The sequence below is a fragment of the Anabrus simplex genome, chromosome 7 (assembly GCF_040414725.1).
Source record: "Anabrus simplex isolate iqAnaSimp1 chromosome 7, ASM4041472v1, whole genome shotgun sequence".
NCBI classification, from domain to species: Eukaryota; Metazoa; Arthropoda; class Insecta; order Orthoptera; family Tettigoniidae; genus Anabrus; species Anabrus simplex.
In genome coordinates, this window is record NC_090271.1 from 174,086,443 (window position 1) to 174,111,119 (window position 24,677).

General features: G+C 37.4%; 1 protein-coding gene across 4 annotated transcripts in view; it reads right to left on the reverse strand.

Moving 5' to 3' along the window:
• Positions 1–24,677, reverse strand: part of LOC136877431 (putative ATP-dependent RNA helicase TDRD12) — an 821,384-nt gene that overhangs the window by 264,980 nt on the left and 531,727 nt on the right. For all 4 annotated transcript variants that reach the window (XM_067151463.2, XM_067151464.2, XM_067151462.2 and 1 more), the window contains one exon: positions 23,568–23,778. In XM_067151463.2, coding sequence (XP_067007564.2) covers positions 23,568–23,778 — 211 coding nt within the window. The remainder of the gene's footprint in view (positions 1–23,567; positions 23,779–24,677) is intronic.

Below are 24,677 nucleotides of genomic sequence, written 5' to 3' on the forward strand. Positions count from 1 at the left end.
CGCTGGGCAGTACAAAAATAGCACAAACATTAACCGAAATACTGTTGCCACATGTTGCTAAAAATCCTATTCTACAGTGTGGGAAAAGTGATGATCCTGAGGAACTAAGCAGAATAATACTGCAGAAGTTTCTGTGCCCCTCTGTCACTAACCACGCTAATGGTATGACAGATGAGTATCGCCGAGAATACTTCTTGAGAAGAAAAACAATTTATGAGAAGAAAATATCAAGTAAAATGGTTAAAAAGTCTTTCCTTTTCACTGAAAATCTAAGGTGCGGTAGTAAAAATATCTAGTGCAGACCATATATACCATTTTAAAATGCCGGACATAAATTTCGACAGTTATGTGTGTTATCTAAAATGAAAATCCACAGCTGAATTGAACTCCTAGGAGTAAAAGGTGAACATTTATTATTCTACTTCATTCTGCTCAGTAATGTATATGATATACAGGAAGTACAGTGTAGGGGTAAATTCCTGCTAGTTTTAACTCCCGTTAGCAATGCTAGCGAGTGCTGACGTGAGGTGGTATACTAGTGCTGCAGTGGTCAAGACGCGCACTGCCAGGCGGACACTGTTTCTGAAGAGAGCACTGCGAGTGAGCAGGTTTTGTATTCCTTGCAGGCTAAGCTTGAACACAACTCTGGCAATGGTCATACAGCATTTTTACTTTATTATTTAAAGCACATGGTATACATCTATGCTCAAGGAATTTCCAGATTTTCTTTGTCTCTGAACACCATCATAGGCCTTCTCAATATCTAGGAAAATAAGGATGACACCTTTCCATTTTTCTCAGTGCTTCTCCATTATCATCCTTACAGAAAATATTAGATCTGTTGTTGACCTACTCCTTCTAAAACCATACTGCTCCTCTTCAAGCTGTGGTTCAATGTTGGTTCTTAATCTCTGTTCTATAATTCGTTCCATTATTTTGAGTCCATGAGATAGAAGAACGATGCCCATGTAGTTGCTAGGTTTCCGTCTGTCTCCTTTCTTAAGTAGATGGAAGATGACTTCTTTAGTCCACACTTCAGGTAGTTTTCCTTCCTTCCAAATGGTGTTTAGGACGCTAAACAACCACTGCAAACTTCGCACCCCAGCAGGCTTGACCATGTCACTGCTTACCTTATCAATGCCTTTTGCCTTGGATTTACTCATGTTTTTAGGGCATTTTCCACTTCCATCCATGTTATAGGAGGTTCCACATTTTGAATATTTTCTTTCACACTGTTCTGATGTAGCTTGATATTTAAATTTTCACTATTATATAACTTTTCAAAATACTGTTCCCGCTCATCTCTTAGTCATTCCTAGAGATGTTTCAAACTTCTTTCTCCAGGTCCTTTATTCCTTCATAGTTGCTTTTCTTACTTCTCACGACTTGTTATAATAGTTTCTTGTTGTCCTTGCTGTTCTCTTCTAATTTTTGTGTGAATTCAGTCCATGCTTTCTCTTTCTCATTCACAATGATTCGCTTAAAGTTTCAGGTCTCTGTACAGCTGACCGAGTTCTTATAACTTCTCTTCATTCCTTGTCACACCTTTCTGACATTCTCTATCTCTTAGTTTCTTCATTTCATTTCTCTCATTTATTGCTGTTTGGACAGTTTTATTCCACAATAGGGTTTCTTTCTCTTTTACTCTGTTACTTGTTTTACCAACAATACTGACTGCACTGTCCATCACAGTTTTTTTAAATCCAAACCACTTTTCTTCAACTGTTCCTACTTTACATCTGAGCAGCTGGTCTCTAATTTTCTTCTGGTAATCAGACCTCTTTTCTGGATTTTTCAAATCCCCAAACTTTTATACTTGGTTTAGACTAGGTTTTTTTTTTTTTTTTTTTTTTTTTTTTTTTTTTTTTTTTAAACATGATGTTTCCTAAGGTGGTTACTAACAAGCTGTGGTCACAACCTAAACTTTTTCCTGGCAGCACTTCCACATCTGTAATAAATGTTCCAGCCTCCCTGTCTGCTCTACATTCCAATTGTACCTCGAGAGCTTGTGACTCAACCGCTTTTTGAACCAGGTGTTTTTGATTATCAGCTTGTTTTGTATGCAGAAGTCAAGGAGACATTCACCCTCATGATTCCTACTTCCACATCCACGAGGACCGAACACTGCTTCATACACTGTCTTTACAGTTTCCACCTGAGCATTCATATCTCCCATAACATGAGCATTATCTTGTTCAAAGTGGTCCTTTAATTCTTGAAGAAAGTCATGTTTCTCTTCTTGACTACACCAGTCTGTGGAGTGTAAACCTGAACAACGGTCAGGGTGCTTGTTGATTTTCAGTTGTACATTAATAGTTTGTTCATTAACATTTTCTATATCACCTATAGCATTGATGTTCTTGCTGATTAAGAATGCTACACTATTCCTTGTTTTTTATTATTACATGTCAGTAGAGTTTGTACCCTTTCTGCAGCAATTTATTTCCTTTCCCTTTCCACTTTGTTTTACTCAGTCCAAGGACCTCAATCTTTCTTCTTTCCATGAGATCTACAAGTTCCTCACATTTAGCGCCACGGTTACGGTATTTAATGTTGCTACTTTGAATATGTTTTCCCGGAAGTTTCTTCTCTAATTCCATTAACTTTGAGCTTATCACAGTCATCCTTAACAAAATTATACATAGAAGGAGGTCTATGCCTTGGTTCCTGTTTACATACAAGGCTCATTTTACTGTTGAAAGTAATTTGTCAGTTTTTTCTCCTCTTGCTGGCTTGTTGGGCCTTACACAAGGTAAGGTTTTTTAGTCAGGGTAAACTCCCTTAGCCTTTGATAGTCCTGTATCCAATCTGCATGGCAGCAGCATTGTGATAAATTTGTGTGTCATTACCTACACACTGGTTTCATCAAACCTGCTAAGGGAGAACTCCTCCTCCCACAGTTGTTGGTTCTCCCTGTAGATGTAGCTGTAGGGAAACCTCACCCCTTCTGGCCTGCAAGATCCATGTGTGAAGTGGCCAAAGACAGTGGGATTTGCCTCACTTCAGTACAGCAGATCCTAAAGCAGTAATATTACAATCCGTATCATATGTGTTTACATAGAGACCTCACACAGAGAGATTTTAATGTTAGAGTTGTTTTTGTGAGTGTTTACATAATGCTACTGTTGAGATTGGCTCATTCTTGGGAAACATATATTTTGAGATGAAGCAACATTCTCAATAAGACATGTTAATAAGCATAATATGCATTAATGGGTAACTGAAGACACTAAATGGATGGGAATTATGCCTTTTTAGCATTATTGGTAACTGAATGTATGGTGTGGGATTCTTGATAACCTTTACCTCTTTGAAGACACAGTTACCACTGAATCATGCCATCATTTTGTCAAACACGAATTATCCCCCCTCTTGGAAAACATGACAACAGTTAAACGAAAAATTTGGTGATAGGTAGATATGACGTGCTGGACCGGTCACATGGCCACCTCACTCACCTGATGTAACACCCCTGAACTACTTTTTTGTGGGGATACTCACAACTAAGTCATGTTTAAACCATTTACAACCAAAAAAGAACATGAAATGTTATCACTTCGGGATTTATGTTTTACTAATTCATTTTGTATCCTTTTCTACTGCAGTATAATTCAATGAAAACATCCTATAACTGCTCAACAAATCTTTTTAAAAAAAAGTTTATTAAAAGTTGCTTAGTTTATTGAGGAAACAAAAAATATCTATTTTTTTAAAAAAAATCATGGTTCCATTTAAAATTCTTATGTTTGGAAGTATGTTGGCCAAGACAGGACAGGACTGAACAAGAAATATGGTAATCTGAGAAACATTAGGTGCATGCAGACTGAGAGAGGAATGAACGATTCTGAGGTGGTATGGGCACGTGGAAAAGAATGGAAGGACTTACGAATGAGGATCCCAAAGTCGATGCTTGAATAGGAAGTTGGAGGTAAAAGACCAAGAGGTAGAACCACAAAACAATGGAGAGAACAAATTGAACAAAACCTAAGGAAGTGTGTGGCAAACTTTCAAAATGTCTTTAATAATGAATGGAGGAATGACAGGAAGAGATGGAGACCAAGAATCCAAGGCCCAATCCAAGATCAAATTGGACATGGAGAATGATGATGATGATGATGATGATGATGAAGAAACTAGTTTTAAATAAGGAATTATAAAATTTCATTGTACATGACAGACTTTTTCCTTCTGTGTCTGGCTCCATAGCTAAATGGTTAATGTGCTGCCATTTGGTCACAGGAGTCCTGGAAGTTCCCCCTCCAACACAAACCTACAGCTACAACACTTGTAGTAAGAAGTCTACAGTTGTCAATACACTTAATTCATAACATACAAGTTACCTTCACCTCGTCAAAATGATTCAACTGTCAACAAACTCACATTCTTGGATACATTTTACCATCGCTTCATATTGAGATGGTCCACTGAGGTACAATTTTAACACTGTTCTTCAACCTTTCATCTACAACTTTTTATCTTCACATCAATGTGTTCTAAATTTCTACCATACGCCTATGACTTTCGTCTTTTGTCTCCTAGAAAGGAATATAGTGATCTCTTGACTACCTTCAACATTACTTTTCTAATAAATATGACTGATCGTCATTTTCATCAGAGTCTAAATGTAACCGCCAATCGCTCTACTTAATTTTATTCAATCTTACTACTTGTTCATCACAGTCTGTTGCTATGTCCATTTTACTTGTAATAGCAGCCTTTTAATGTCAATAATTTTAATACTTTCACTTTTGTAATTCTTCACATGGTAAAAAAAAATTTAAAACCACATTGTTATTTTTAATGTTAATTTTAGTTTAAGTCACTTCAAGATTTTTTAAATTAATTTAATCTTATTATATGTTAATCAGGTGCTTATTCTTATTTTTATTCCCAGGTTAAGACAATGCCAGATGATGCCTTCATATCAGGCAAAACATGTACCATTTTTAATTAATAGATCAATGTAAATCATCCAAGACAATGACTTATTGTATTGATTAGGTGGTCAGTTTAATAAATAACTTACTGTTATATTCTAATCACATACCACTTAGTCGAGCAGCTCTTCTTCTTTCTCTCAATTCTTCCCAACCCAAACTTTGCAACATTTTTGTAACACTACTCTTCTGTCGGAAATCACCCAGAATAAATCTAGCTGCTTTTCTTTGGATTTTTTCCAGTTCTTGAATCAGGTAATTCTGGTGAAAGTCCCATACACTGGAACCAAACTCTAGTTGGGGTCTTACCAGAGACTTATATGCCCTCTCCTTTACATTTTTACTACAACCCCTAAACACCCTCATAACCATGTGCAGAGATCTGTACCCTTTATTTACAATCCCATTTATGTGATTACCCCAATGAAGATCTTTCTTTATATTAACACCTAGTTACTTACAATGATCCCCAAAAGGAACGTTCACCCCATCAACGCAGTAATTAAAACTGAGAGGACTCTTCCTATTTGTGAAATTCACAACCTGACTTTTAACCCCGTTTATCAACATACCATTGCCTGCTGTCCATCTCACAACATTTTCGAGGTCACGCTGCAGTTGCTCACAATCTTGTAACTTATTTATCACTCTATAGAGAATAACATCATCCACAAAAAGCCTTACTTCCGATTCCACTCCTTTACTCATATCATTTATATATATAAGAAAACATAAAGGTCCGATAATACTGCCTTGAGGAATTCCCCTCTTAATTATTACAGGGTCAGATAAAGCTTCACCTACTCTAATTCTCTGAGATCTATTTTCTAGAAATATAGCAACCCATTCAGTCACTATTTTGTCTAGTCCAATTGCACTCATTTTTGCTAGTAGTCTCCCATGATCCACCCTATCAAATGCTTTAGACAGGTCAATCGCGATACAGTCCATTTGACCTCCAGAATCCAAGATATCTGCTATATCTTGCTGGAATCTTCCAAGTTGAGCTTCGGTGGAATAACCTTTCCTAAAACCGAACTGCCTTCTATCGAACCAGTTATTAATTTCACAAACATGTCTAATATAATCAGAAAGAATGCCTTCCCAAAGCTTACATACAATGCACATCAAACTTACTGGCCTGTAATTTTCAGCTTTATGTCTATCACCCTTTGCTTTATACACAGGGATTACTATGGCAACTCTCCATTCATCTGGTATAGCTCTTCTGAACAAACAATAATTCAGATATGGTACTATATCCCAACCCATTGTCTTTAGTATATCCCCAAAAATCTGATCAATTCCAGCCGCTTTTCTAGTTTTCAACTTTTGTATCTTATTGTAAATGTCATTGTTATCATATGTAAATTTTAATACTTCTTTGGCCTTAGTCTCCTCCTCTATCTCAACATTATCCGTGTAACCAACAATCTTTACATACTGCTGCCTGAATACTTCTGACTTTTGAAGATCCTCACATACACACTCCCCTTGTTTATTAATTATTTCTGGAATGTCCTTCTTGGAACACGTTTCTGCTTTAAGATACCTATACATACCCTTCCATTTTTCACTACAATTTGTATGACTGCCAATTATGCTTGCCATCGTGTTATCCTTAGCTGCCTTCTTTGCTAGATTCAATTTTCTAGTAAGTTCCTTCAATTTCTCCTTACTTCCACAGCCATTTCTAACTTTATTTCTTTCCAGTCTGCACCTCCTTCTTAGTCTCTTTATTTCTCTATTACAATAGGTTAGGTCTTTACCATTCCTTACCACCTTTATAGGTACAAACCTGTTTTCGCATACCTAAACAATTTCTTTAAACCCATCCCAGAGTCTGTTTACATTTTTATTTACCGTTTTCCACTGATCATAGTTACTTTTAGAAACTGCCTCATGCCTGCTTTATCAGCAATATGGTACTGCCTAACAGTCCTACTTTTAAGACCTTCCTTTCTATCACATTTTTTAACTACGACAAAAACAGCGTCATGATCACTAATACCACCTATTACTTCAGTTTCCCTATAGAGCCCATCTGGTTTTATCAGCACCACATCCAGGATATTTTCACCTCTGGTTGGTTCCATCACTTTCTGAATCAGCTGTCCTTCCCATATTAACTTACTTGCCATTTGTTGGTCATGCTTCCTGTCGTTCACACTTCCTTCCCAATTGTCATCTGGCAAATTCAGATCTCCCGCTACAATCACATTTCTTTCCATGTCGTTTCCCACATAGCCGACTATCCTATCAAATAATTTTGAATCCATGTCGTTGCTACCCTTTCCCCGTCTGTACACTCCAAATATATCAAGTTGCCTATTATCTTTAAAAATGAGCCTTACACCTAGAATTTCATGTATCTTTAACTCTTTCGTAGCTTACAAATTCTTCTTTCACCAGAATGAATACTCCCCCTCCCACCATTCCTATCCTATCTCTACGATACACTCTCCAGTGCCATGAGAACATTTCTGCATCCATTATATCATTTCTCATCCATGATTCAACTCCTATTACAATATCTGGTAAATATATATCTATTAAATTACTTAATTCTATTCCTTTCTTTACAATACTTCTACAGTTCAACACTAACAATTTTATGCCATCCCTACTTGATATCCAGTTCCCTGTTCCCTTATCACTGCTCCCTAGGCCACCCCGTTTCCCTGAATGTACCTCCCTATTACCCTTCCAAACAAATTTCCTAACTTATACGTACCACTGTCGTTTAAGTGAAGGCCATCTGAGCGTAGATCCCTATCTCCTACCCACCCATTAGGATCTAGAAATTCCACTCCCAGTTTCCCACATACCCAGTGCATAGTCTCATTTAAATCCCCAATCAACCTCCAGTCAGTATCCCTCCTACACAGTATTCCACTAATAACAATCTCCACTTTCTTAGGGCCGTTTTCCCCAAATGAGTTTAAACTAGGTTTATTTTAATCTGGTTTAAGTCTGAGTTTAACCTAACATTCATTTTCCCCATATTGGTTTAAACTTTGTATCAAGTTTAAACCTGGTTCAAAGTTAAACCTACTATACTGTTGGTTTAAACTGCTGTTTATATTCAACCTTCTTGACATTTTATTAACGTATCTGTGATTTTCCTAGTAGAAGGGTTAGTTTTGACTACCAATACTGTAGCACTTTAATAGAAAACGTACTAAAATTATAACCTAGTATTAGCATCAGAAAAATGAGAGAATTTACTGAAGTGTTTGGTTACATAGGAAATAATTTTGATGTGCAAGTGAGGTTAAGAAGCCGCATTCCAACAAAAGTTTACAATCTTGGAAAATCGGATGTAACGGAGTTTTTTTCATTTCATAGATTTATAATTCATAAGCGAATAGCAAGGATTGTCTAGTATCGAAGAATGATTCATTTAAAACGCCAACTGCACGAAATAATGCTATTTCGCTAGAAGCAATGATTCTGGTTGCTTTATGATATGATGCATCAGGCATTTTTCTTATTAACAACGGGGACCACAGACCTTAAATTGCAGTCTCCTTATAATATTATATACTGTAAAATGCTGTTGGTGATATGAATACTGTAATGTGAAGCATAAAAATATTCCTACATATGTCGTGTAATACGTCCGCTCTTCATGAGGTGCCTGGTGGCTCTGGTCGCTAAAGCATTAGGTCAGCATCGTCCGAATCTGTGACTAGACGGTTCGAATCCAGTTTGTCGAAAATAATTTTGCCATCAGAATGTTGACTGGCACGGTAGGAGAGGCTGTGGTATACAATTTCTAATCGCTAGATTATGTATTTATAGGATCAGAAAAACAATAAAGTGTTTCATGCTTGCTAGTAAACTTGTAATAGAATAAATTATAGTTAAGAATCATAACTATTGCCAGCATACCAGCAATAGAAATATTAATGCTATAGGGAGAAGAGTATTATGCATACAGTACGACATATCGCGAACTTGGTTATGTTATAAACGAATATGGAATCAAGTAATGCATCTCAAAATAATACATCCTTAGTGGTCTGTCTGCTGGATTCAAGGTTTGTGAGATTGATCCCGGCCGAGGGCGATGGATTTTAATAGGAGATAGATCCCGAGCATGCTTGGAATTTTGTTTACTTGAAATTCACATAAATGTTGATTTTCTGAGGAAAGGAATACCGTAGGCCTATTGCTGAAAGACCAGGATTTAAATATTTCAACGTTCCCGTGTGTTCCGTAAGACAGTACAGACATCAAAAGACACGTATTAGGCTCACGGTACTTGTTTATGGTAAAGCATGACAGAGAAAAATAAGAAATAAAAGTGCGTTCCAAGAAATTGTAGACAGCAATAGGTAAAATTATGACAACACTTCGCACAAATGTTAACAATTTATTTATCAGTAAAGCTAATATCCCGCCGAATTTGTTCTTTATTCACTACGTACGATAGCATTAATTCGCCACAAACAGCTGATATTATTACAAAAATGTCGGTCATTGAATTACTTGGCTCTGATTGGCCAATTCCAATCGACCATGCCTTCGACTATTCCTTCAGTGCAGCCAACGTTAACGCCAACGACAGCTCGCCCGCTTAAACTAAACGAGTGTCAGAAATTGGTGGAGAAAATGGACGCAAGTTTAAACTACGTACTAAAGTTAAACGTGTTTAATTTATACCAGGTTTAACTCGATTTGGAGAAAATGGCCCTAAAACTTCACCGGTGCTGCATTTACCAGATCCCACACATCTCCAACTATGTTGGTACTTATATCAGCTTGCCTTACGTTGTTGGTACCAATGTGAAACACTACCACCTTCTCCTTCCCCTCCTCCCTCTCTTCTACTTTCCTCAACACCTGCCTCAACCTAATTCCTGGATAACATTTCTACCCTGGTTCCCTTTCCTCCACACAATTTCCCCACGTGTCTAAGGATGGAATCCCCCATGACCAGACCCTCAACCCTACCCACCTCATTTGATCCCCTCCCCTCCTGGTCAGCCCTGTTTTTCCTGATAGCTGCAGAAGCTACTTCCTCCTCCATTTTCTCCTTCCCACGACAACTGTTCAGCACAAAACCAGAATTGGTCAATATATACTTTTTTACTGTACATGATTAATTCAGAAAAGATTGTTCTTTCCCAGATAATTCTAAAACATTTTGAACCAGGCCATATTGTTATGGCTCCTGTCTTGTTTCATTATAGAAGAGAGAGATCCATGGAATGAATTGGTAACAAACACTATGATTTTCAAGATTTTGTCACTGCTGTTAAAAATGCATCCCCAAGAACAGAGCTGTTACCAACAGACTGAAAACACTTCTGTCAATGGGAATATTATTCATCAACTTAAAATTCAGCCACACACAACCCAAGCCATATAGTGAAAGTTGTATTTACACGAGGTTTGAAAACCTTAAAGTACATGAACTACTTCAGTGCATCCGAGTATGTTGCTATTCGTGTCAATAATCGATAGCATTATTATTTGATGCAGTTCTTCATGCCACTCTAACCTGTGCTAACCTTTTCATTTCCACATCGTCATCATAATAATCATCATCATCATCATCATCATCATCATCATCATCATCCTTTCATGTATTTAGTCCTATAGAAGAACTGTTACGGTCAATACAAAAGATTTGCATTTTCACATTATCTCTTCCTGGGGCATCCCAGAGATCTCTTCCCACCGGGGCAGTAGTTTTATGACTGCTTTGGGGATCCTGCTTCGGCCCATCCTGTTTAGGTGTTCTAGACAATTTCTCCGGTATTCATGCATGTATTGCAATACAGGTCTGCTTTCAAGATCATTCAGCACTTCTGTATTTCTTCTGTGTTCCCACTTTGTGACTCCTGCTCTTTGCTGCATGTATTTCATTTCAGTTGTAATTATTCTTCTCTCATCGCTTCACTTCCATAGCACACTAATGGTCTTACCAACGTTTTGTAGATTCTTGTACGGGTGTGTTTTTGAACTAATTGATGGTCTAAAACTTATTGATGATTCCCAAACATCTGTTGAATTTGGAGATTTTCTGGGGTATATTCAGTTCTTCAAAGAAAGACAGTTGTAACCGAGGTATTTAAAATCATTTACTCTTTTCAGAATGTTATTATTTAAGCAGATCTTACTTCCTACTGGTTCCTTGCCACAGAAAGCTATTATCTTAGTTTCCTCAGGAAATACTTCCATTGAGTACTTTTCTGAGGCTAGGTTTAGGTTATGCATTGAATGCCGTAAGTCATCTTCTGAGGTGGCAACCAGCACTAAGTCACCTGCAGATAATAGTGTGTCCAGCTGTAGATTTCTGTTAATGCAGATGGAACCATTTCTTGCTTCTCTAAATTCTCGTATGAGAGCATTCATATAGATTATGAACAGGAGAGGGGAAAGACCGCAACACTGTCTTACTCCTGTGTTTATTGTTTTCCACTATGATAATTTATCGTTGACCATTACAGAAATCAAGTTATGTTTGTAAAGGTTATTTATGTTCTGTATCATCTGTTGTGGGGTGTGATCAGATATTAAAATATTAAGCAAGGTATTGCGAATACTTTGTCAAAAGCATTTTTTTTGAAGTCCACAAAGACAATGTATGTTTCTACATTAAATTCCCTGTGTTTTTTAGAAGTGAGACCTGTGTAGAATCTCTTTTAACTGTTTTTTGTATGATGTGGAATGTTATTGTAGAATATTTTATTTGTAAATCTTTTTAAAGTAATGTTTACTGTATGATGTGGAGTGTTGTGGTAGAATATTTTATTCGTATTCCATTTAGTTACCTAACCTCTATGGAGTAAAATATTATTATAGTAAATTTTATTTTTCTACTTTTGTAACCACTAGATTGTTCTGTGATATTAGGTAGAACAACTTCCATTATAAAGATTGTATTTGTATCTTGTGTTCCCAAATTGTATTTTAGAGGTTGCATTATGTGAAGTGTTCCAGTTGACCTAATAGCAAGCTCTTGGCAAGGTACATCTAATTTATATTTTGTAAATTGTGTAACTGGATTGGTGGATAGATGAATTTTGTTCAGAATTTACTAAAAAAGAGCATCTTGGTGGGTGTGTTAGGTACCAACTGATGAACCCAACGTAGCACACGGGGGCAAAACGCTGGCAACCAGGAATGAGTTAGCTGGAAAATTTATAATGTCCAATAACGGACCATTTATACTGGTATTATAAATTTACTCGTTTGGGACAAATATTTCAGGTTCCCTATGGGAATCAACATCTATATCATCAATGTTTAGTTTGGAAAATAATATCTTGAATCAAGAGATCACCATTGATTTTTCTGTAAATCCGCAAACTTCGTATCTCTATGGCCCTGGTAGGTTTTCGCAGATCCGCTCCACGTTTCTTTTACTATAGTCGTCATGTTGCCCAACCTGATATGTATGTTAGTGTGTACTGACGCTGTTCATCTGATGTTTATTGTACATTTAGGATTTAAAAGTGCCGTGCAATTTAACCTATTGTCCTCTTTTCTCATCTGTGTATTGTGTAACCGCTAAAGACCGGTTACACGAAGGATTTTCATTGTGAAATAGCCATCGCAGCAAGATCTTCCCTTTCTGAAGCCAAATTGTTCCTCTCCCAGAATGTTCTCATAGTGTTTGTATGGTTTATTTTTAATGAAGTTGGCATATAGTTTATAACCAGAATTTAATAAAATATGCCTCTGTAGTTTTCACAGTCATTTTTGTCACCTTTCTTGAAAATGGGTATACTATTGCTTTATTCCAGTTTTCAAGTGGGTCTTCTCCTTTCCAAATTCAACTTAGGAACTGGGTGAATCTTTCTTGGAAAAATTTGCATGAATATTTGGATAACTCCAAACTTAAGCCATCTTCCCCAGGTGTTTTATTGCACTTTAGTATTGTCAGGACTGCAAATAGTTCTGTCACTCTAATGTGTTCGACATGTGGACTGTCTAAGTGATGTGTCTGAATAGGTGAGACATTCCATGACCATAAATTCTGAAAGTAATTTGACCAAGTGTTGCAGCAGATTGTGTTGATTCTGAGTGTGTCTTTAGTTTCCCTATTTCAATTTTTCAAAATTTTGTAAGACTGTGGTTGAGGTATGGTTATGTCATTTTCTAAATGGAATACAAATTCTTCCCAGTTCCTCCTATGATAGTTGCGCACTTCTCTCTTTGCAAAAGCTCGCTTTCTGTGGTATTCTATTTCATCCTCATCTTTTTTTGGTACATAAGTACTCCCTGTAGGCCTTCTCTTTGTCTTTGATAATTTATTGGATGTTTTCATCCCAAATTCTGAGCCCCCTGTTTCTCTGCCAATTCGTTTTAATTTCCACATAACTACCACATTAAACATTTGCTCTAATCTGACTGTCATATTCATACCTTCATCTACCCCCTACCGTTCTTACTGCCTTCATTTACATCAAAAACCAACTGAACAAGTGCTGGGTGTCGTAAGATGTGTCCTATCATTTTCTGTCTCCTTCTATTCAAATTTAGCCAAATCAATCTCCTCTCACCAATTTGATTCACTATCTCTTCATTCGTAATTCAATCTCCCCATGTCATCTTCAGCATTTTTCTGTAATACCACATTTCAAAAGTTTCTATTCCATTTCTTTCAGAGCTAGTTACCGTCCATGTTTCACTTCCATACATTGCCACCCTCCAGACGAAAGTCTTAAAAACGTCTTTCTGATTCCTGTACCAATGTTCGAGTAAGCAAATTTCTTTCCTTAAGAAAGGCCTTCGTTGCCTGTGCTAGTCTTCATTTTATGTCCTCCTTACTTCTGCCATCGTTAGTTTTTTACTACCTAAGTAACAATATTCATATACTTCATTTAAGAATTCATTTCCTACAGGGTGCCCGCTAGTAACCTAAATATGTTTTCCTCGTCTTTTCCCTGGGTTTACCCTGGGATATTCCCATTTTCCCAGCATTACATTTTGTGGGACATGGTACTTAAGACTGACACTTGAGTATGTTTATCATCCTCTGGAATCATCAACTTGAAACATATTTTGCACGAACACTTACAATGGCACAAAGAACTTGAAATAAATGTATCGTAAGCCAAACAAGCTATAACTTATTATGAAATGCCAATTTGTGAAGTGGGTTAGCAGTAATCCCAGAAACACTACAATCAGCAAAAATGAACTACATTAATCACAACTCAGGAATAAGATCCCAAGTCCTGTTACAGGTGGAAGTGTCATTCGAATATGTACGCTGGTCAACTAGTGTGCATAAAAAGAAGCACCATTGACACATTTCTCTCTTTGTACAATTTTTTCTGTGATAACTTTACTTTTCTGTAATCATTTTTCCTTAATAATAAGGCAAAATCCATAATAATTATGAGCCATGCATAATAATTAGCACCTTTCCATTATGTAAATTACATGGACAGGTTTTAAAAAACTGAGCATTTTAAAAAGAACAGTACAAAGTTAAGAGTCCTTGTCTTTTACGTTACAACATAATTATAATTTCAGATTTGGTTTAATGAGAACAAGGGAATTACTAATTAAAGGGGTAGAGTTATTATATACGAACATTTAACTTTCCTATCAAAGTAAAGATCTGGAATCATTTTTATCGTTAAGATTGAATTAATCTAATCAATATATGAAAAACTGAATTATACGCTACACAACACTCGAACTATATTTTCTGCATTTTTATTTCCCAGTGCTTTCCCTATTTTTCCAGAAAACGGGTAACCTGCCCTGATCTAATACTGTCTACATCACAGACTTTGTTGTAACGTACTAAATTACTTTCATTTTGGAATTATTTATTTTCATCTTGTACTCTCTCCTCACAACATTCTCCATACCATTCAACAGTTTTTCCAGATCTTCTGCAGACTCAGATAAAATAATATCATCAGCAAATCTCAGTGTCTTGATTCCTTCTCTTTGGATTGTGATTCCCTTTCCAAATTCCTCTTTGATTTCCTTAACGCCTGTTCTATATAAACATAGAAAAGGAGGGTGGACAAAATGCAGCCTTGTCACACTCGTTTCTGGATTGCTGCTTCTTTCCAAACACCCTCGATTCATAACCCTGCAAACTGATTTCTGTACAGATTGTCCATAATTCTTCCTTCGCGGTGTCTGATCCCCATCAAATACAAAATCTCAAATACAGTGGACGCCCGCTGTAACGAGTACAGCATATAACGAGAATCCTGCTATAATGACAGTTTTTGTCCGTCCCTCCAAAATTCCTCGATTAAACTGTGTATTATCCTCCGGTTACAGTGAGCCTTATCACTGGTGCATTCGTTATTATGAGCGATTAAGCGTGCGCGATTTTTTCCGCTACGGACATTTGTGCACTCAGCAACTGTATTGCATGCAATCATCTTCGGTATCGGTTTCTCGCTATGGCTACTAGCAAGCTATCTTGTCAACATTTGAAGGCAATGTCGGTGTTGATTAGTAATACCTGTCAACTGCTGTTCCATAAAAAAAAAAAAGGGAAATGAAAGAGAAGAACACACTTTCATAATAAATGCGTAAAAATAACGTGTCCGATAGCAGTTGTTAACTCTTAAAAATAGAAGATGAAGTAAACAATCGATTAATTTTAATGCTAAATACTGCAACTAAGTAAAATGAAATGAAATGGCGTATGGCTTTTAGTGCCGGGAGTGTCAGAGGACATGTTTGGCTCGCCAGGATCAGGTCTTCTGACTTGACACCCGTAGGCGACCTGCGCATCGTGATGAGGATGAAATTATGAAGACGACACACACACCCAGCCTCCACACCAGAGAAATTAACCAATGACGGCCACAATTCCTGACCCTGCCGGGAATCGAACCCGGGACCCCTGTGACCAAAGGCCAACACGCCAACCATTTAGCCATGGAGCCGGACAGCTAAAGGTCTAATTATGACTTGAACGTACTCTGAAGATGCGACGTTTCTGTATACTTTCTGCGTGGCTCAGACGGTTGATGCGCTGACCATCTGACCCCAATTTGGCATGTTCGATCCTGAAGGTGCTAAAAACAGACCCAATTCTGCAAAACAACATTCATAAAAGACACTATCATGCAACTTAACATTATATATGCACCAAAATGAGAAGAAAAGTCATGTTATGCCAATTTAAACGTCCAAATATTCGCAATAAGTCCAAAATCTTCAAAATATGCATTATGCATGCATTTTCTCCTAAAAAGGCCAAAACATGCAAAGATGCATGGAAAAAGAATGGTTATTTGGAATTGTTAAGTCATGAAACGAATATTTGCAAAATTTGAGAAGTGTAACTAGATTATTTAAAAACATAATTTGCATGGAAATCTGGGCTCTAGTTATCACTTTTCTATTGGCGCTTGATATATGTTTTTATGGTACATACACAGTTAAATATGGGTTAGGTGATGCTGTTTCAATAAGAAAACTGAAGCATTTGCCACAATGTGCTACCTTCGGTATCGTTTTCTCGCTATGTGCACTGACAAGCTCTCTCATTGACATTCAAAGGCGATATTGGAGTCGATTATTAACACCCGTCAACTGCTTTTCCATAAAGAAAATTGGAAATGAAAGAGGAGAACATGTTTTCACAACAAATGCGTAAATAACATGGTCGATAGCAGCTGTTAACTCATTAGAAATAAAGGTTATGTAAACGATCTCTTATTTTCAGTAGGCCTACTCATCATCATCATCATCCTAAACCATCTCCAGTTTCCAGGATGTGGTATATGAGCCTCCTCCATGTCATCCTGTCCTTGTACCATTCCTTCTCCACCAACTTCCCTCAATCATGACCTCTCAGCAATACATCGTTCTTAACTAAATCTACTCTACACTGAAATTAACTAAGAATACGATGTACTCAAGATATGGCACAGCGCATCACTGATTTCTGAGGTTAGAATGTGTATTTTCTCGCATCTGATTAAATTTCAGTACGGCTATTCCCATCTAAATTTATAGTAAGAAAGCTACCAATTCTCTACTAGTGCTTGGAATATGTTTTCATGATACATATAGTATGGTTATGTCGAAGTTATGCAATCGGTCATCTTTGGTACGGTATCGTTTTCTCCCTATGTACACATGCGAGCACTCTCCTCGACATTCGAAGGCAATGTCAGAGTCAATTAGTAATGCCCGCCGACAGCTGTTCTCTAAAATAAAATTCAAAATGAAAGAGAATGACATGATTTTGTAATAAATACATAAATAATGTGGTTGATAGCAGTTGTTAACTTGTTAGAAATAAAGGCTGAAGTATACGATCACTTAATTTTTAATGTTATATACTGAAATTAAGTAAGAATGAGATACACCTCAAGATATGGCAGAGTACATCTCTGATTCAGAGGGTCGTACAGACGAAACTATTCACAAATTTGTGTGATGTCATCAGAGCTACAGGAAGGCTTCTACGTGCTTCTAAGCAGAATCACTGTTCTTCTGTGACGAATTACGTTGGAGGGTCTTGTATGTAAGATTTTTTTTTCTTTTCATTTTCTTCATCTCTAAAAGCAAGGGGGTTTTAAAAAACAATGAAATACAGTAGTTTATATTTACTCGTATCTAGTTAAATTTCAAAAGGGCTGTTCCCATGTAAATTTGTAGCAAGGAGGTTATCATTTCTCTACGTGCGCTTGAAAGAAGTTATCATGATTTGTATGCAGTGAAGCAGAAAACTGGAGTGTTTGCCTCAGAGGCCTCTCAAGTGCTGCTACAATTTTTTCAAATGAAATTAAACAAACACTTTCACGTAGTATCGGATTTCAAAAAATAACAAATGAGCAAGCCGTACTGTGGATATTATCTGCGAAAACCCACGTTTCGAACAAACAGATTGCTGTTTCAGACTGATTTTACTGTCTACGGGATTTTTCCCAACTTATACGAAAAATCTGATATAACGATCCATTATAGACCGCCCCTCTCCCCCACCCTCCTGATCCACCCCTCTCCCTCCCTCAACACTGTGCTATGCTCCCTGTAAGCTCCAACCTTCAGTTCCTCTCCATTCTCCGTACAAACAGGCCGATCAAGGTGAGTCCCGTACCTTAAAATTCTTTCAACATAATGCCCTCTTTCGCAACCACTTATTTTAATTCAAAAATTTTTCTTTCTTACACTTCAGGTCCCACATTGGATTCAAAACTTTCTGGTTTCACAACAATACTTCTGTCACTGCTGTAAACACGATCCACCTTATAATTTAATGTTTACCTTATGAAAACTGATGATACAGGCCACTACCAAGTTACATATTAACAGAGGAACAATGATTTAAGTCAGCTTTTAGATGTCAAAACTCAACATTCATTTTGTGTTTATTTACGCCATGCTCAAGACTTTTAGGCATTACACAGTGGCAAAGACTATAAAACAATTTGTTAATTTTTTCACACCTATTTTATTATTCTGACCAAGTCTTTAACTTGTAAATTTTGTAAGAATGATTTTTAAGCAGCATCACATTGTATAGTTCTCCCATTTTATGTTATTTTATTACTAATGGTCTATATTTGTATTGTAATATATATATCTTTGTTCATTTGACCTATTGTGGCTGATGATGGTATCCAAAGACATTGAAACCGGTCTCTAATAAAAATGTTGTGATCTTGTATTAGCAACATATTTTGTATTGATATAAGGTGGATCGTTTGTACTCTCCTTTATTACGTGTTAGTCTCCTTTCAATACGGACCAAATATGAAGTTTTTAATATTAAATTTAAAAAATTAAAAAAAAAACATTATAGCCAGTACATTTTTTGCTGTTATGAATCCTCGCTATAACAGACTTCTACTGTAACTTGGTCCAATCAACATTATCAAATGCCTTTTCTAGATCTATGAATGCCATGTACTTTGGCTTGTCCAAATAATTCGGTTCTCTGAGATCTCCAACGGTTTCCTTGATTTTCCTGTATGCAGTATCTACCTTTCATATAATCATACGACCTTCAACATCCTTGCACTTCTCTTTCAGCAATTCTTCCTTAGCTGTCCTGCATTTCTTCATTCTTTAATCGCCTGCATTCTTTTTTGCATTCTTGTACCTTAGTCATTCGTCAATCTAGTCTAGTACCTCCCGAGTTATGTACTGATTCTTAGTTGAGCTTAGCTTTCTTCCTAACCTTTCTTCAGTAGCCTTACTGATATCATTCTTCACAACTGTCCAATATAGACAGATAGATTCATTTATTATCAACAGGTTTTTTTACTCAATTCTTCCTCTATTGAGTTTTCTTCAGCCTTTTCATTTAGTCCTTGTGCAACATACTGCTTGAAACAATCCCTCACATTCCTTTATTTCAACTTGTCTAGAACCCAACCCCTTGTATTCCTTCTTTTCTTCAGTTTCTTAAAACTTCAGATGGCATTTCATGACCAACAAGTTGTGGAGGGTCCATGTCTGCTATGGGAAAGTCTTGCAATCCAACACCTGGTTCACGGAGTCTATTCATACCTTCCTGTGTCCCTAGGTCTCGTCCAACTAATACAGCTGTAGTTTGTGGTGTTTGAACTGTGTGTTACGAACAACTAAATTATGATGGTCCAGAATTCAACTAAGTGACTTATTCTTTCATTCCTTTGACCCAACCAGAATTATTCTACTGCATTACCTTTTCTTTCTTGGCCTACCACTGTGTTTCAATCTCCCATCACAATAGGGAACATGCATAATTTTCAAAAATATATTTTTTGAAAAGTACGCCAATGAAATAGTACGTAAACGTATTACAATGAGGTAAGTTGCCTTGTTTTCTACCATTAAGAAAATGTTCAAAAGTGCTTTTCCGCAAGGCGAGTGAAACGGCTTCTGACGTAAGCGGCGCGCTGTGACGTCACGATCCAGTACCGCATGCAGCTCTACCAGCCGTTGTGCATCAGCCGTTACTGAAAGTCGATTGTTTATTATTCGTGATCGTGAATAACTTCAGAATGACAGAATAAAGGTTCAAAACAGCACAGTCAGACAATCTGTCATATGTAGATGTCATCATTCTTGAAAAATAGTGACTTTTGTGGCCGCAGAAATTCGCGGATAAAAAGCAAGTTTCTAAGTGGCATCCTTTATATACGTGCAATGTATTGTAATTCATAGTATTAGGATAACAGCAAACCTGGATAGAAACCACATCACTTTCAACATTTCCTTCTAGACTGATACCCATATTAAAGAATAACATCACATTTTCGGGCTTTCAGCATTAGTAAAGTAAGAAATCGGATTTCAGCACTAACATAAACATATAGGTAGCATTATAGTACTAGGCCGCCTCTGTAGTGTAGTGATTAATGCGATTAGCTGCCACCCCCGGAGGCCCGGATTCGATTCCCGGCTCTGCCATGTAAGTTGAAAACAAATAGTACGAGGGCTGGTTTGGTGTCTACTCAGCCTCGGGAGGTCAACTGAGTAGAGGGGTTTCGAATCCCACCTCGGCCATCCTCGAAGTGGTTTCTCATATTTTCCCACTTTTCCTCCAGGCACCTAAGGCCACGGCCGTTTCCTTCCCTTTTCCTTATCTTTCCCTTACGATCTTCCCATCCTCCAACAAGGCCCCTGTTGAGCATAGCAGGTGAGGCTGAATGGGCAAGGTAATGACCCTCCTCACCAGTTGTATCAACATACCCAAAGTCTCACGCTCCAGAACACTGCCCTGGAAGCGGTAGAGGTGAAATCCCTCACTGAGTGCGAGGGAAAAACCAAACCTGAAGGATAAACTGATTAAGGAGGAAAGAAAGAAATATCATAGTACTATAGATCTATAATCTATCATTCCCGAAAAAATACATATTTATGGTTGGGGCAACTGGCCTACCCACTTCCGGGGCCCATGAAAGAGAAACATTAAATATCTTGGTGGAGGGAAAAAAAAATGAAATGTCGTATGGCTTTTAGTGCCGGGATATCCCAGGACAGGTTCGGCTCGCCAGGTGCAGGTCTTTCTATTTGACGCCCGTGGGTGATCTGTGCGTTGTGATCAGGATGAAATTATGATGAAGACAACACATACACCCAGCCCCCGTGCCATTGGAATTAACCATTTAAGGTTAAAATCCCCGACCAGGCCGGAATCGAACCCAGGACCCTCTGAACCGAAGGCCAGGACGCTGACCGTTCAGCCAACGAGTCGGACGGAGGGAAAAAGTTAAACATGATAAAGATAAAGATAAATATGACTTCATCTAGTTTTCACAAGTCGGGCTGAGTGGTTCAGACGGTTGAGGTGCTGGCCTTCTGACCCCAACTTGGCAGGTTCGATCCTGGTTCAGTCCGGTGGTAGTTGAAGGTGCTCAAATACGTCAGCCTCGCGTCGGTAGATTTACTAGCATGTAAAAGAACTCCTGCAGGACTAAATTCCTGCACATCGGCGTCTCCGAAAATCGTAGAAGTAGTTAACGGGCGTAATGCCAATAACATTAATTACATTTGGCTTTTAACAAGCTGAGCATATCACGCAAGAAAAGTGCCTTGGTGACATTTTAGTCGTTCACTACAGGAATGACTTTGGGTACTGTGACTTTTACTCTTTTTTTTTACTTTTTTTTTGCTCTACATCGCACAGTCACAGATAGGTCTTATGGTGACGATGGGACAGGAAAGTCCTAGGAATGGGAAGGGAGCGGCCGTGGGCTTAATTAAGGAACAGTCCCAGCATTTTCCTGGTCTGAAAATGGGAAACAACGGAAAACCATCTTCAGGGCTGCCGACAGTGGGGTTCGAACCCACTATTTCCCGGATGCGAGCTCACAGCTGCGTGCTGCTAACCGCACGGCCAACTTGCCCGGTATTTTTATTTTCGGTTTATTGACTTGGCTTGTATACCCTAAAACTTAGGCTAAGTTGGATAATATTTTAAACATCAACATCACTATTTTCACCTGTGTGCAATTATGTTATTTATTTCAATAATATTATGATAATTATTATAATTGAGCAATATTAACTTATACGACCCTAATAGACAAGCATTGGTTTTGTGTAGAGATATATATTTGTTAAATTCAAGTTTTTTTCTTTCATGACGTACATGCCTATTTTTTGTTATATTATAGAGTATTTAGCTATAGCCTAAATTTCTTTACAAATGTAAGCTCTTCAATAAAGACATAAATAACTGTCTCATGCCAAGATAAATTGGTATGATTAGAGCTGTCAATATGGTTCATAACCCCTTTGGTTTACTACCTAGACATGGATCACCCAAAACATAGGTTAGGTTTGGAGAATACTTTAATAATCAGAATTAATTAATGCACTGTTTATTACTTTCATATTCCAAGATGTAAATGAAGCATTTAACTAAAGCATCATACATCAAAATTCAAAGTGTTACCACTAGAACAGCTGACATGGAAAAGTGACTGAAAATTCAAACAAATTCAACTTACGTTAAAATGATCTTTAAAAAAATAAACTGCAGACTTTTCCAATATATCACCAGCATTTCTCTGGCTCGCCAAAATCCATTTCTCCCTAGTTTTAGCGTCTTTGGAACATTTATAAACAATGTGCTATTGCTCATCGGAACTATACACCATTTATAAGTTTTCTGCCTCACTGTCTGCGCAGGATTAATTTAAAATCTAAAATATACCACCCAGATTATTATCCAATGTATAGACTTCGAATTTAACCAAACCAGACACTAACATGAAGTAGAAATACGCTAAGTGTATCCTGCTTCTCACAGCACACTGTGTGTTATTTCGTCTGCTAATTCAGTCAACCTGTACGATGACGTCAGACCAATGAGATCGCGTACTTGCGTGACGTGACATTTTCCTACTTTAATTTAGATTTTTATCATGTTTGGAGTTATTATTTGTGCATTCTGATCACATTTTTGAATTCTGCGTGAAATTTTGAATCAGATTAGCATATTTTTAATTAAAACCCCGGATCATGCGCGTTCCCTATTAGATTCTCGTCACCTTTTACAATTTTTTTTTTTTTTTCCTAGTTGCTTTACGTCGCACCGACACAGATAGGCCTTATGGCGGCAATGGGACAGGGAAGGGCTAGGAGCGGGAAGGAAGCGGCCGTGGCCTTAAGGTACAGCCCCAGCATTTTCCTGGTGTGAAAATGAGAAACCACGGAAAACTATCTTCAGGGCTGCCGACAGTGGGGTTCGAACCTACTATCTCCCGAACACTGGATACTGACCGCACTTAAGCGACTGCAGCTATCGAGCTCGGTCTTTTACATATTGTCTCAGTTCATGTATTATTTCAATTTTTCAACATCCGCTGAACTAGTAGGCATATAGACCTGCAATATTGTGGTGGACATGGACTTGGTATCTGTCTTGACAACAATAATCCTTTCACTACGCTGGTCGTAGTAGCTTACCCGCTGCCTTATTTTCTCATTCATTAATATTTATCATTAAACCAACTCCTGCATTTAATCTGTTTGATTTTGTGTTGATAATTCTGTAGTCATCTGACCAAAATTCCTGCCAATGTGCTTTACTTATACTAACTATATTAGTCTATCCATTTCCATTTTCAGATATTAAGACTGCAGTTATTCAGCATAATCTACCATTAAGATTAAATATCAGACAGTTACTTTTACTATTCAATGTAAGATGGTACTGAAAGAAATAAAAATTCTTACTTGGTTCACGTCTATGTGGTGGTAATGTTAATCCAGCTTTCACACATAACTTATGGAGGTTATTTATGTGATGAGGGTTATCTACAGCCAGATTAGCCTTGAGTAGATCTGAACGCACAGAAAACACCAAGCTAGATGTCCCAACCATAGGCAGAGCACGTCGACACTCCAAGGGATCAAGCCACAATGTGTTATTGAGACTCAAAACAATCTACAAAGAAAAATTTGATTAAGAACAGTAATAAAACATTTCTGATACAACATGATACATTCAATCTCATTGGCTGCTACTATTACCAGGATTTCTAGACCTAGTAATACCTCTGTTTGTGGAACACTTTGTAAATTTCTCTCATAGTATTACTGGCAGCGTGAGCAATGGCAGAGTATTATTGAAAAAATGCAAAACCATGCCCCATGCCGGTTATTTCTGTGAAAAAGAGGGTTAAAATAGTATACATGTCAGTAACAGAATCAACAATATTCTAAAAAAGAAAAAAATGCAGTTGTTAAATATAATTTTTCCTGTTCCGTATTGACACCAATATCACATAATAACCTCAAAAAGAAATAAATCTGGTTGAACCTTATTTAATACTAACCAAATTATTAAAATCTTTAAATTATTATTATTGCTATTATGGGATATAAGGGCAAAAGAGCGGAAAGACCAGCAGGGCATAGGCTGCTGGACAAGTACCACACAAAAAACTTTAAATTTTGAATATATTTCCTAAAGGCTATTTCTTTTAAGACGTAGACTTCCACACCCACTAAGTGAAATTTTAATACTTAATTGTGTGAATGCTTACATGTCTTAAACTATGAATGATAAGCATCCAAGAATTACTGATTTTATATCCTCCTTCTAAATTCATATTGTTCGGATGTTTCTTGATTTCGATAGCCTCGCGGATTTTCCTTTCCAGATTCCAAGGGATAGCTGCTAGGATCTTGGTCTTGTCAAATTATATTCCATGCATTGTTTCGTAGGAATGCTTGGCTACCGCTGAAATATCTGTGTTATGGTTCTTGGTGTGACGGATATATTTTTTTAGGTGGGTGGAGATCAGACGTTTTGTTTCACCAACATAACACACTCTGCAGCTA